Source organism: Anguilla rostrata, chromosome 5 (genome assembly GCF_018555375.3).
Source record: "Anguilla rostrata isolate EN2019 chromosome 5, ASM1855537v3, whole genome shotgun sequence".
Classification (NCBI taxonomy): Eukaryota; Metazoa; Chordata; class Actinopteri; order Anguilliformes; family Anguillidae; genus Anguilla; species Anguilla rostrata.
Window position 1 is genome coordinate 18493200 of NC_057937.1, and position 14146 is coordinate 18507345.

At 48.6% G+C, this 14146-nt stretch overlaps 2 protein-coding genes across 3 annotated transcripts in view; both read left to right on the forward strand.

The window, feature by feature from the left end:
• Positions 1–14146, forward strand: part of cdh13 (cadherin 13, H-cadherin (heart)) — a 456795-nt gene that overhangs the window by 217727 nt on the left and 224922 nt on the right. For both annotated transcript variants that reach the window (XM_064335504.1, XM_064335505.1), the window contains exon 6: positions 13552–13696. In XM_064335504.1, the coding sequence (XP_064191574.1) occupies positions 13552–13696 (145 nt within the window). The remainder of the gene's footprint in view (positions 1–13551; positions 13697–14146) is intronic.
• The window catches only part of zgc:173742 (DNA topoisomerase 1), a 566006-nt gene that overhangs the window by 200265 nt on the left and 351595 nt on the right, over positions 1–14146 (forward strand). The gene's annotated exons all lie outside the window — the stretch shown is intronic.

Below are 14146 nucleotides of genomic sequence, written 5' to 3' on the forward strand. Positions count from 1 at the left end.
TTACACACACAACCACACACAGACACACACACACGCACGCACGCATTTACACACACACACACACACACACACACAGACACACACACACATGCATGCACACACACACACACACACATCCACTCTCACACACACATACACACACGCACACATATGCATGCACTTAGACACACACACACACACACGCACCTATGCATGCACTTAGACACACACACACACACACACACACACATATATGCACACACACACACACACACAAACATCCACTCTCACACACACATACACACACACGCACGCACACATCTGCATGCACTCACACACACACACACACACATACGCACACGCACATATACACGCGTGCATACACACACACTCTCACACTCATATACACACACACACATACAGTATGCATGCACATGTATGCATGCTCTCTCTCTCCCACAAACACACACATACACACTCACTCTCACTAACGCACTCATGCACACACACAGTGTCACAAGCTTTCCTTATCTATTCTTGTCCCTGTAAAAGTGAAAAGTGAAAGTGTTTCCCTTCAGGCGGAGGTGTTATGCTCATATATAAGACGTGTGAACCTCTGCACCGTGTAGTTTCTTCGAGACCGCTGCTGTGTGTGAAAGGAGAATATTCCGCAGAATGCACTGACGTCACTTCATTGCTCCATATGTTTGACTCTAAGCTCAACGTTCTCACCCGGCACGTTCTTGACTGTTCCGTAATGCTGTCAAAATCCTCCAATCAGGTTGCCTGGCCGTGCCAGATGGAGGCTACAATTGTTCAACCGGCCTTAACGGTCTGAGACAGTTAAGGTGAATGCGCGGTTTCAGAGAAATTTCCGGATCATCTGAGCCCACCACATTGAGTTTGTGTAGGCTTAGTCCCGGCTTGCGCAGATGGCAGTGGGTTTTCTTGGCGAGCCCAAAATCTCTACCCATAATCCTCTGCGAGAGCGAAAGCGGGAGAGGTCTTGTAACTAACCTCACGTAAAGGTTAAATGACTATAACAGATCCTTCTGGCCTAGAACAAATAGTCCCGGTACCCTTTCTGGAAGCCTGCCATGAAAAATGTCCGTTCTCTAACGCTAAGGCCATTAAATGCTTAGTTTGACAAATTGGCTGTACGTCCATAAATGTCCCGGCGAAGCCACTCCCCCTTGCTGTGGCCCTCAAGGTTTCCCCTCGGTCACGCCGCCAGCGGTGTGACGATGAGTGATGCGGCGAGTCCTTCTCCACTCGGGAAGTGCACGGGGCTCGGGAGATCGGGGCGGTCAGATTCGCTTCCTGTCGGCGCGCCGGCGCGGGGTGATTTATGCCTCGCTGGAAGTTCACGTCTTTATGGGAATTGCATCAGCCCAATGAAATGTTTAGGGTCCGCCTCGGCGTTTGCCCGCTTTGCCACCGCTGTTATTTTTCCCCAACTAGGGACGGAATGTCTGGGCTCTGCAGCGGCGTGACCACGGCTGCCGTTGCGTGCCACGGCTGTTGCGTGACTTTAGCATTAGAATTTGATTACAGGTGAGCCTGTAGGCCATGCGCGCTAGGGTGCCATTTACCATAGATTCGCTAGCACTCTTTTCAGACCCTTGTTTGTCAAACGCTCGCACCAGGAAAGGACGGGCAACAGGAGTTTCTCGCAAACACACAAGTGTTGAATCGGTGTTCATGTAAATACGTGATTCGAGCACTGCGAAGGTAGGGGCTACGGTGCAACTTCACCGTGATCTCCAAAGCCACCTGTCACAGCCCCTTTCTAATACACACGAGTTAGAGATTATTTTTATCTCGCCGAGCACATGCAACATTACCGTTATCGTCGCCATCGGTCTATCTCTCCTTCCTTAGAAAAGACAGCTTTATCGCCTCCCATCAGCAGGGCTACTCTGTCGCAGATAAAAAGACGGAAGTTTCAAATCAATGTCTCTCCCCCCTACCCCCCCCTCCCCCCTTTGTTTCATCTCGTAGATCCGAAAACAGGAAGGGAAGAAAAATCTAGAACGTTAATTAATGGTGCGGGGCGGCATCCGCGAGGAGTTTTTTTTTTTTTTTTTTCCCGCCGAGATAAATAATTTAGTTCATAAGCATACATATTCATGATGACAGCGAAGATTAACGAGGCTTTTAAATCACCATTACCGCGGGTTATTTAATCACTGGGCGCCAGGCGACCTGGAGACCGGACTACGGATCCAGAATGCGGCCATTCGGGTGGGGTGGGGTGAGGTGGGGTGGGGTGGGGTGTGGAGGGGGGTGGGGGTGAATTAGAAACAGGCTGCTGGAGGAGCTAAAGGCTTTGTCCCGGGGTCCCCACGCCAGACGCTGTGAAGCACAGACCGGACGGGCTGCAGGCTGCGGTCTCTGAGGAGCCCACGCTGCTGTTTTATCCCTGAGCAGCTTCTCCAGACGTGTTTGTTCCGGCGAGACACACGTAGCCGCAGAAGTGGAGAACTATTAACTCTAATTAACTATCAGCTGCATTGGCTGCTGTGGTCAGGGCTGGCACCAACAGGCCGCTCTATCTGGGTGTGTGTATTCCCCTGGTGGAGTTCAGTGAGGTGAACATTTGCGTGTGAAAGGCCTCTCCAGACTGTGACCCCTCTGGAAGCAGTCAGACTGCAGTTAGCTCCCTTGGTTGAGGACCTTGGCTGAGTGCCCCTCTTCTGTTGCGGAGTGCCCTGCTGTGGCTGTGGTTTGACACCCACAGAAGACCTGGCTCTGTCGTGCTGACACCGTGGAATGAAACCTGCTCTCTGCCTCACAAGTCAGATTCCCTTAGGGTTCTGCTGGGCGCCACACAGTGAAACGTTGTATGCAAATTCAGCTCTTAAGTTTATATGAGTCCAGCTGGTATTTTATGTATTCCATCAGAGTAAAATGCACAAATGAGTTGATTTAATGGCTGCTGTGTTACCAGACCACCCTACTCACTGGCTTGGCTGTAATGGCTACCCTTCACTCAAAAAGAATTACTGTATATCTCTACTTTGACATTCATATCAATCAAATTAAGCACTTAGCTTGCTAATTTCAGCGAGCTAGTTGCAGTAGATATGCGGTTGTTTAGGCGTATGTGAGACGTCTTTGAAGTCTATGTGCAAACACATGCCAGCCTACGTGGTTATTGGACGGCGGGTCAAAGAAAGTGCATTCGCTCGGAATGCGTGGGCTGGGACGAATCGGCAGCACTCCGGCGCTGACTCAAGATCAGCCCTCCTTTGTCCGCGTCCTCACTTTATCCATTATGAGGCGAAGCACCACGCTGACCTGAGATCAGCACTCCTCCTCTACAGGCTCTGGTCTGTTGAAGTATGTTCGGTGCTGAATGAACAGTACCCGTTGTGTACGGTGGTCAAAAACTAGGTACGGTACACGGTGTAAATTCCATTGTGAAATCTACTCTGATAGCATACATTTTACTCCTATAGATCAGGTTTACCCAGCTTGTACTCATACAAAGTAAATGTTGTTGGAGTTTCATTAACTCATGCTTAACCAGAACATGCTACCGTGTGATGCAGGTTACCACTAAATCAGCCATACAGGTGATAGCCGTATGCCACTATGAACGGGAGGAGCTGAAGCTTTTCACCTTAAGGAACAGTGAGGCGGTGTGTACGGGAGCCGGGAACAGTTTGCTCGTTACTCGGATACCCAGCTGTCAGTCACTGAGGCTGTTCCTAGCTTCGTGTCTTCAGCTCTGTTTGGTAATTGTGCCATTTGACCTGTGCTCTGTAATTGGGGGAGGATTGAGAACGTTGCGCTCGCCCTGTCATCGTGAGGGATTACGGGGCCCTGCTGGAGGGGCTCACGCTCCGACTTTAATTAGGCGCTTTGCTTCGCCGTCTCCGTCTCTCTCTCTCTCTCTCTCCCTTTCCGAATTATAATGTTATTTTCCTGTCCTGCGTGTCATAAGACGCTTCTCCCTTTATTGCGCTCCCTTCTAATCCGGATATTCTTGTCAGCGGCTCCTTAAAACTGAAAAAGCGCTGTCCCCGATTCGGCGGGAGAGCCGAGCGGGGAGAGACGAGTCCGACCGCCTAGCTCCGCCGTCGCGCGCCGGGCCGGGTGGAGCGAGAGCGGAGAGAGAGAGAGAGAGCGGGACTCCTGCCGGTCTTCAGGCTCCGGAGCGGCCATTTTGAAATCCTGGAGGGCCGCAGCTCCCGCGCACTTTCGGCGCGTCTGACCGCTAAAAGCGCTTCGGCTCCGGGGGACTCTTTTAATCGATCGGCTAAACTGTCCAGTCCACACATTTCTTCTTTTTTTTTTTTTCGTTTCGTTTCCGGCGACTTAATTGGCCGCTGACTGACAGGCTGCCGGGGAAAAGTGCAGACGCCGCCGCCGCCGCCCGTCCAGGACCGCGGTTTTAAGGAGCGCGCCCTCCCCGGGGAGGAGGGAGGAGGACGGCGGTGGCTGAAAACACAAACAGAGCCAGCACAAAACGTTATTGCGACATTTTACAACGCGGCAGTAAAGCTGGGGTGAGCAACGCGGTTATGGCGAAGTTTTACGACCTTTCTTTCTTCCTCTTTTTTATCACCCCCGATTCAGAACTTTCCACATGTTGTAAATTGGACCAGATCACTGTCCCGCAGGGTGGAAAAAAAAATATATATATATATCAAGAATGTTTTGTGACCCACAAAAAATCATGAAAACACAATTTTTCGCCAACTTTTTAAAGCTACAGCAGTCCGTAAGGACAGTGACACATTTTTTTTTAAGTTTTGGGTCTGTACTCCACCACATTGGATTTGAAATGAAAAACTGGACATGAGGTTAAGCTTTAATTTGAGGGTATTTATATCCATATCAGGTGATACTTTTTATTCACAGTCCCCATTTTTAGGGGAGCAAATGTAATTGTAATTGGAAAATTGGCTGCTCAGCTGTTTCTTGGCCAGCTGTGTGTCTTTATGTCAAAAAACCTTTTCAACAAAACAGATCAAGAACACTCTACAGGATGTTGGTAGATGAGTATGATGTAGGTAGATGTGGATGTGTCGAAGACCTCCATAAAGATAAGACTACACCAGCATAACCTCAGCGGGTTCAGATGAAAACCATTGGTAAGCTTTAAGAACAGAACGGCCAAGTTAGAGTTTGCTAAAAAAAAAGAAGAAAAAGGTACATAAAATAATGTTCTGCTCTGGAGCAAAGTCTTATGGACAGATGAGATGTGTATTAATCGGAATTTGGAAGAGCAAAGTATGGAAAAAGAAAGGAACTGTGCATAATCTAAAGCACCCTCCATCTGTGGAGGTAGTGTTATGGCTTAAACATGTATGGCTGCCACTGGAACTGGCTCAATTGTCTTAATTGATGGCATGACTGCAGACAGCAGCAGCAGGATGAATTCTGAAGTGTACAGAAACATCTTATCTGCTCAGATCCAGCCAAATGTCTCAGAGCTCATTGGATGGCACTTCACTTTACAACAGTGACCCCAAACACACTGCTAAAGCTACCAAGCTTGTCAGGACCAAAAAGTGTCATTTTCAAAAAAGTGTCCAAGTCAATCAGATGTCCTGAATCCAAATGAACATACATTTCACTGGCTGAAGACAAGACTGAAGGCAAAACGCCCTAGAAACAAACAGGAACTGAAAATGGCTGTGGTACGGGCCTGGCAGAGCGTCACCGGGGAAGATACCCAGCACGCGGTGATGTCTCTGGGTCCCTGAGATGCATTTGAAGAACTCTCTCCACATCGTCGACCCGTTCAAGAAAACAGCGAAACAGTTGCCTGAGGCTTGCATTGTGCCACGAGTCAATCTCCTGCTCGTGTTCATGGGAAATCAGCGGATTCACGGAGCTTTCCCAGCTAGACTGATTGAATCAGCAAAACTGATCTGATGACCAGCTGACACAAACACTACTGTCTGGGCACTGGGGAAATGTGACAACTCCGCCACCGCTCTGTGTGAAGCAGGGGTGCGGAACTCCAGTCCCGGGGGGGGGGGGGGGCTGTGGGTCTTTGGTCGGTGGAGACCTTCTGCCAGTCACAGGCTGGAACACAATGCAAATGAGCAAACACTCTTACCCTACAGGCAGAAGCTGTGCGCCCTGATGTAGATTATTAAAGTGCTACACTGCAGCCGGCTCTGCGTATTTTCCTCAGATGAGACAGGAAAGAAGTCCTGAGTAATTTTTAATAACTCGCAAAGTTGGTTCCCGACCCTCTAATAAACACGGTGTAAACGAGCCCGGGTGTTAATTTGTGCTGTGACAGGCAGCGATGTGTGCTGTGTGTAATTTTCTCCCCGCTCAGCATTTAATAAGTAATTTTCCCCCAAATTAAATCACTAGCTCCTATTACACACATACCAATTTTCAACTTGAGAAAATGTTCCGATTGATGTGCTGTAGAAATTGCCACCCCCTCATTTTCATAACAAGGAAACAGCTCTGTTTGCGACCGGCGCGACCCGAACCCGGACCTCATCTCCGCGTTTGTTGAGACCGGCGCTAACCGACACAGATCTGCCGCGAATCGGTTGCCGAGACAAGGCGCTTTTTGTTTTTTTTTATTTTCACGCGTGGATAGTCAGACAAACAGCGGAGCCGACGTGAAGCGGAACCTGATTGGGGCCAGTCTAACCACGGCCTCGGCTTTGTCTGCGATGACCGCTTCCATTACCTCACATCCCGCTTCCTGTGTTTCACTCTCACCCCAGGGCAACGTGCGTATTCAAAAGCATCAATTATCAGACGTTGCCCAAATGAGAATAAACGTTTCATTCCGTTAAATAGGATGATTATTATAGATCTGTTTTCCCGTCGATGTAAATTCATGTAATTGTGTGTTTGTGTGTGTGTGTGCGCGAGCGTGCGTGTGTGTGTACTGTATGCGTGTGCGTGTCTGTATGTATGTATGTGTGTGTTTGTGTGCGAGTGGCCTGCGTCATACGTCCAGGTGTGTGTGTGTGTGCGAGTGTGTGTGTACTGTATGCGTGTACGTGTCTGTATGTATGTATGTGTGTGTTTGTGTGCGAGTGTGTGCCTGTGTGCGTGTGCGTGGGTGTGTGTGTGTGTGCGAGTGTGTGTGTACTGTATGCGTGTGCGTGTCTGTATGTATGTATGTGTGTGTTTGTGTGCGAGTGTGTGCGTGCGTGCGTGTGCGTGCGTGTGCGTGTGTGCGTGTGTGTGTGTGTGCGAGTGTGTGCGTTTGTGTGTCCGTTCCTTAAAAATCCCTTTAATGAAACATCGCACAGCGGCTTTGATCGTTGTGCTTCCTCGTGTGTGCTTTCGATGAGCGCGGTTAATGTGTGGGGCGACGGTGCGAGCCGCTCAGCCCCCCCCGCCGCGGGGCTCCGAGGTCTCCCTCTCTTTGATCCTAACGGAAAGTCTCTGTGACCCTGGCCGCCAATCCGCCAGCCCGGTCTGTTTGAATTTATCTGCTGAAGAGGGCACAGGTGTGTGTCCTGTCACTTTCTGTCACCCCGTCAAAACCTTACATCCTCACCTTCTCACCCCCCCCCCCCCCCCGATGCTGCCGTTAGTCATCGACCCACAGCGCCGTTTCAAACTTTTAACATTTTTTTTTTCCCTGAGATTGATTGGCTGGTGGCTAATGTGCACACGGCGGGGCGATAACAGGGGACCGCTGGGTAATGTAGTGTAAGAAACGCTGAACTGGAAAGTGCGCGTCGCCGGTGGCAAATGTTAATCACGGGGGGGCGCGCTGGGTTACACCGCGTGGGATGATGAACGCGGGAGCGTGCTGGGTAGTGTTGAGTAGGCAAGCCGGAGAGGGATGCGCGAGGGAATGTGAGGGAGCTGCCGAACCGCTCACGCTTTGATGTAGCGGCAGTGTTCATCAGAGAAACATTAATCCTCAACACTCATAAATCATAAAATCATGAGATCATATAGTGAATAGTTTTCTTACAGAATACAAGAGCTTGGATTCAATCGAAAGCTCTCTCAGATTTAGTGTTTATATTTAGTGTTTAGCGCTTATGTGTATGTTAAAAAAAATTGTAACATTACAACAGCTGTACAGTATACAATATATACAAATACACCCTCTGGTCATGGATCTGATCATTTTTCTTGATTAGGAAACACTGAATTTTTAATCCTAAATGCCTCTGTGGCCACTAGAATTTGGCTCGATTGATGAACATTCTCTCACATTATTTCCCATTACTGTCAAAAAGAACTAAAGTTCTTGATGTGTGCACCTATGACGTTCCCAGATCATATTGAAATCCTCTGCCTCTGGTGTACAAATTTAAGGTCTTGAAAATGTGTATCACGATTAAGAAGGGAACAAAAGAGCATCCCCAATCGCATTTTAATCCAGGAGGGTTTTTGTGTACAATAATACGTTTTGGTTTATTTCAGAATTGTCTGAAGAGCTGGAAGGTCAGTCGTAGAGCAAGTGGTATGGATAATTAATGGTGTACAGTATGTAGTTGTTTTGATTATATGTAAAAGAAATTTGAAGCGATGCATTGCTTTTGATACCCGGAGTTGGCATAAATAATATATAATGTGTCGATGAATAATTGATGCTCGTGCCAGGGGCTGCAGGCGAACGTGGTCTGATTTTATAAAACTTGTTTTCTTCGGTCCCAATCTGGACCGTAACTCACGTTGTGACGAGCAGTAACACGGGGACACGGGGAAGAGAGGAGCAGACGTGAGGACAGACAGAACGCGCTGAAACCCAGCTGTGAGCCGTCCGCTGACGTACCAGCGCCACAGCGCTGCGCCTCGCTCACAGCTTTCTCTCGCTGAGTGTGTGTGGGGGGGGGTGTGGGGTGTGGGTGAGTGTGTGTGTGTGTGGTGTGGTGTGTGGTGAGTGTGTGTGTTGTGGGGTGGTGGTGTGTGAGTGTGTGTGTGTGGGTGTGTGTGTGTGTGTGTGTGTTGTGTGTGTGTGTGTGAGTTGTGTGTGTGTGGTGTGTGAGTGTGTGGGGGGGTGATGTGTTCCTGTGGATGTGTGTGTACATGTGTGTTTGCGTGTGTGTGTTTGTGGGTGCGTGTGTGTTCGTGGGTGTATGTGTGTGTGTGTTTCTGTGAGTGTGTGTGTGTAGTGTATGTGTGCGTGTGTTTCTGTGAGTGTGTGTGTGTAGTGTATGTGTGTAGGTTTGGAGGTGTGTGTATGTGTACAGTATGTGTGTTTTTGTGCATCCACATTTTTAGACAGTAAAAATAGCCTCAAAAATGAATATGCTTCTTGCAAAAGGTGACCATTTCTATTTTACATCGTAAAATCTGTAAAAGCTGCCAAATGTGAAATTGTGTCTTAGAGATGACTTCAATGGAAACCAAATTATGCCCTGACATTGTGAAACTCTGAGAGGTCTGCATCTGAAAACGAACCTGCATCTGTTGATGTAGCTCAGAGAGCTGTTTGAGAGTAAGTCCACCCCACTGTATGTGTTCTGGGGGAAGAGAGTGATATGAAGTGCACTTTACTATAATATCTGGTGTGATTTTATGAGATTAATTGCCCTTGACTGTACTGGATGAGGTGTTTGTTTGTGAGTAATTGCCTTTTAAATTATATTCTGATGGATTAGTGCATGGGTAAGTGTGCCTGACTGTCACTTCTGAGAGTACTGTCCGTAAGTGCACTCAACCCTCCATTCTTAGGGAATAATGTTTGAATAAGTGCACTCGATAGTACTTTCCGTGGGATTAGAGTATAAGTAAGTGCAACTGAGTGCATTCTTGGGGAGGAATGCCAGGAAATGCACTTTACGGGCGCATTCTGAAGGACTAGTGCTCGAGTGAGTGCACTTAAATGTACATTCTGAGGGCTTAGTGTGAGAGGAAATGAGCTTAATTGTGCATTCCGAGGACAGAGTGAAGGTAAGTGCTCTCGAACGGGAGCATAAACACTCCACAGGTAACGTGGAAAAAAAGCGCCAGGCTTCTGCGGAGACGCTCCGGCTTCTGTGGCGAGAGGCTGAGATCAAAGGTGCGCTCTTGGGCGAGTGGGCGGGCGGGGCTGGGGGAGGAGAGGGGAGGCGGGGGGTGGCGGGGGGGGGGGGGGGGTGGCTGTTTGAAGTCTGGAGCCGCAGCACAATCCTCCTCAACCTCAGGATCTCTCACAACCGCCATCTCGCCGCTGAGTTTTTTTTTCCTGCCGATTAAAACGCGTCTCTTTCGCGCGCTTTGGAACGGAACGGGGCGTTCGCCTTATTTCGACGTTCCGAGTTCCCTCCCGTTCGGCGTCCTCGGCGCGGCGCGCGTCTGCGGGAGATGCTCGTCTCTCGCTGTGGGTTTGCGTCACTTCGTTTAACGGAGGCCCGCGTCTTTATACCTGCAGTGATCTCATCCGTGTCCTGGCTTTGGGAGTAATGCGAGCGGATGTAAAACTCGGTCTCGCAAACGCTGCGTTTGCAGAAGTTGAGCGCGCGGCGTAAAATACAGTTCCATCACGGCGTCTGACTCTTGACAGTCCACAGAGTCAGCCGCCACGGGTGTGTTATTCCTTCATGATTAATAAGAGCATCAAAGTTTAATTATGAGAAAGATCGAATCGTGTTAAACGTGGTATTAATATGAAATCAGTTCGCTTCATTTTTCACATCACAGCGAAAAAAGATGTTTGGAAATAAGTTTGTCGGCAAGTGGGAATTCTGTCTTTAATTCAGCTGTTTCAACAGTCGATGCCCTTGCTTAATATTTCGTCCTCTGAAATATCAATACGAGTGGTACTGCATTGCATGCTAACACACCAAGATGAAGACAAAGTATCACACGTCGAAGGTTGTAGGTGTACTACCTTCAAAACACCAGACCTAAGGACATGAAAAAAACGAAATGAGCTAATCACAAAAGATATTATTAAGAGAGTATCAAACCACAGCTTTTCTGTCCCAAGGAATTATAAAAATTTCTATTACCTGAAGTGACTCTAAGTTGTTGAAAGCAGAGCTAAGCACCATCATATAATCAAAAAAGTTATGTTAGGAGATAATTCCGCTTAGCTATTGAACGCCAAACCAAAAAGTTGGATGTTCTTCAACATGTGTGGGGGCGAGTGTGTGGGATTTGTCCATCTCTGTCCTTAACTGGCTGTTCAGTCTGAGCTGCAGGGAGTAGCTCCGCCCCCCTCAAACCCCCTCAGCGTCACTCCTCCCCTGTTTGTCCGATAATCTGCACCTGCAGAAGCAGATGGAGGAGGACAGAAGGCAGGGAGGCATGGATCGCGCCTGTGTCTGCTCAGCCTCAGGCTGGAAACGCCAGACTATCCCCCCCACGGCAGTACAGGGGTGCAGTGCCCCCTAATGGCGGGAAAACAGACGCGCCGGGGCCCGGCGGAGCCTCCCCCGCCGGGCCCCCGTTACAGAAGCAGGACTCCGCGCTTTCGGGAAGAGCATGAAGTTAACCGCCGCGATTTCACCTCGGCGAGGCCGCGGTCTGGCGGCCGTAGGGGGAAAAAAGCGCTCTTTTGCGATTTCGGCGTCACGCGCGCCAAGCCTCGGGGGCTTCCCCCGCCGCTCCCGGGCCCGTTCCTCTCGCTCGGTGGAAGCGAAGGAGGCGCTTCGTTTGTTTGTTTGCGCCGCGTCTCCCGGATCCCTCTCGGAGCCCCTGTGCGCCGCTGCCCGGGTGCGTTAGCAGGGAGAGGGAGTGTGTGAATAAGAGAGGGGGAGCTCTACACAGGCCCGGGGGGGGGGGGCTGCTGGGGGGGTCTCAGAGGGACAGAGGCGCCGAGCCGTGAGGCAGGTGCGAGCAGATTGCCGTCCCCCTGTCCCAGGCTGCTCTACGCGGCCCCCGATAAGGGCCCCCCCCCTCGCCGGCTTTAGGGAGTCTCGGGAGTTGCGGCGAAGATGAGACAAAGACGTCCGGAATGAGGAGACAAACGGACAAAAGCTGGCAGCTCCTGGAGGACCAGGTGCTGAGAGAGAAAGAAAGAGGGAGGGAAAGAGGCTAGCCAAAGTGACTGTGACTGAAGGAGTAACACTATATCAGACTGGAGTTATTATTATTATTATTATTATTATTATTATTATTATTATTATTATACCATTTTTAAAACTACCAAAAGTACTCTTGTATAAACAATCAAATTATTAAAAAAATAATAAAATAGGTAAAATAACAAAAGATATAAAAATAAAATAAGTCTAAAGCCTATTTTAGTGATTTAAAAAATGAAATGACTATTAATAAATCTGCTGCAGTAAGAAAGTAGTTTCGAGGTCCAGTGGGGGGTTTTTTTTGGGGGGGGGGGCGTGGGTAGGGTGGGGGTTTTAAATTGCAGCGCATCCCTTTTATTTGCGATGTATGGGGGTAAATTGTCGGTCAATGTGTCTCATAAGACTGTTGTAGTCTGGAACTGCTACCTGAGAACCAGATTGGTTCAGCCCACCCTCGCAATGGTTCCAAATAATTGCAGACCGTGGGTGATATAATTTCACCCATAATGCACGGCTGCAAGTGTTTCAGTTGGTTGAAATGCATTTATTTCTTTATTTTCAGGAGGCTGTAAGCCATCTCAGCCTCATTTTGGAGAAAATATGGTAGTTTTTTTTACCGATCTCCTCTCTAAGTACCTCACTGCCTGTGGGCTGGAGGGAGATTGCAGGTGCGGGGACGTAGATATAGAACTCCTAGAATTGCTGCTGTGTTTCTTTCAACACATCGAAACACTGTGTCCCAAGTCAGCGTACACCCAAGGCTGGCCTACAGTTAGCTGTACAGTCTCTGTCCTTTTAAAAAAATGAATTTCACTGCAGCAAGAAAACAAACAAACAAACAAACAAACAAAACCTTTAGAATGTTAATTAGGATACAATTTCATTTTCTTAAGTGCCGTACAGTGCCACCTGCACATACTGTGCCTTAAACATTTGTGTATCCTGGATGAACATTTATCAAATGTTGAATGTGCCAAATATGGGTTGTAGGGTTGCCTGTTCCCTTCTGTTTCTGAACTGTCATCATGTGCTCAACCTGCTACCTCCAGCTAACTCCCAAAGCTAGAGAAGCCTTCATAGACTTTACAGATAGTAGCCTTGCTGACAGGTATACACCCAGCTGAGGCTGATGGTAGCATAGGCTTTGCTGTTGAACTGTTGAACTGTTTGAATTTTTATGTTTTTTTTTAATTTATTTTATTTTTTGTTAGTTTTACCACTATAACACAGAAGAAATGGCTGTTGGCCAATTTTTTTCTTTTTTATAATCTTGTCATATCCTTCTTCTAATCCACATGGAAGCCTCCCCTGATATGGGCAGATTGTTTCTCTTATTCTCCATTCCCATGTGTGGTGTGAAATTTCACATTGCTGTTATTATCTCAAGGCACAAACTCAGCCAGGATTGTACATCCCTGGAGGAGAATTTATCATTCTTATAAGATGGTGTCTGTGAGTGTGTGCGTGTGTGTGTGTGTATGGTGTGTGTCTGTGTCTTTTTTGCCCTCATGGTACCACCGGTCTGGTATGTAGACTTGTTTGGTCCCCACAAGTCTAAAGCTGTGCCTCATTGAGGAACGGATGAACCCTACATGGTCTTACCGTGACCTCTAACCTTAAACCCCTGACCCCTCCCCCTTCGTGTGCATCCCATTTACAGTTGCAAGTGTCCACCACAGACCCTAGCGGGAAGACCGTGGAGGGACCGGTCTCACTGGACGTGTCGGTGATCGACCAGAACGATAACCGCCCCATCTTCAGCGAGACGCGATACGCGGGGGAGGTTCTGGAAGGTTCTCCCACAGGTAAGGGTCAGCACTCCCTTCATTTCCAGACCCGCAGATTTGCCTCATGATGACGACCGGGATGATTTTTAAGTCGCTGGGTCGCATTTTGAAAGCTCCGTGGTCCTCTGCTGGATCCTTCGGTGGTTCCTCTGGTGGTACGGGAGTAATAATGATCAGCCTGGATGCCTCTCTGCATTGGCGCCCCCCAGTGGTGGAATTAACGTCCAGCGGTGGCCAGAACACAAGTATCGCTGTCAATTTTCCAGCGCTGACTAACGAGAGAGAAAAAAAAAAAGAACAAGACATGGCTCTTCTCCCATCCCCACCGCCTAGTACTCCAATCAGATGTAATTAATTCAGGCTTTTTATAGCGCTGGTTGTTTGTCTGTATATATTTATGATCGGTATCACGTCTCTGCGCTGGCACAGTTAACCTGTATCTCGTGCTATAGCGGAGCACGCCGTTGC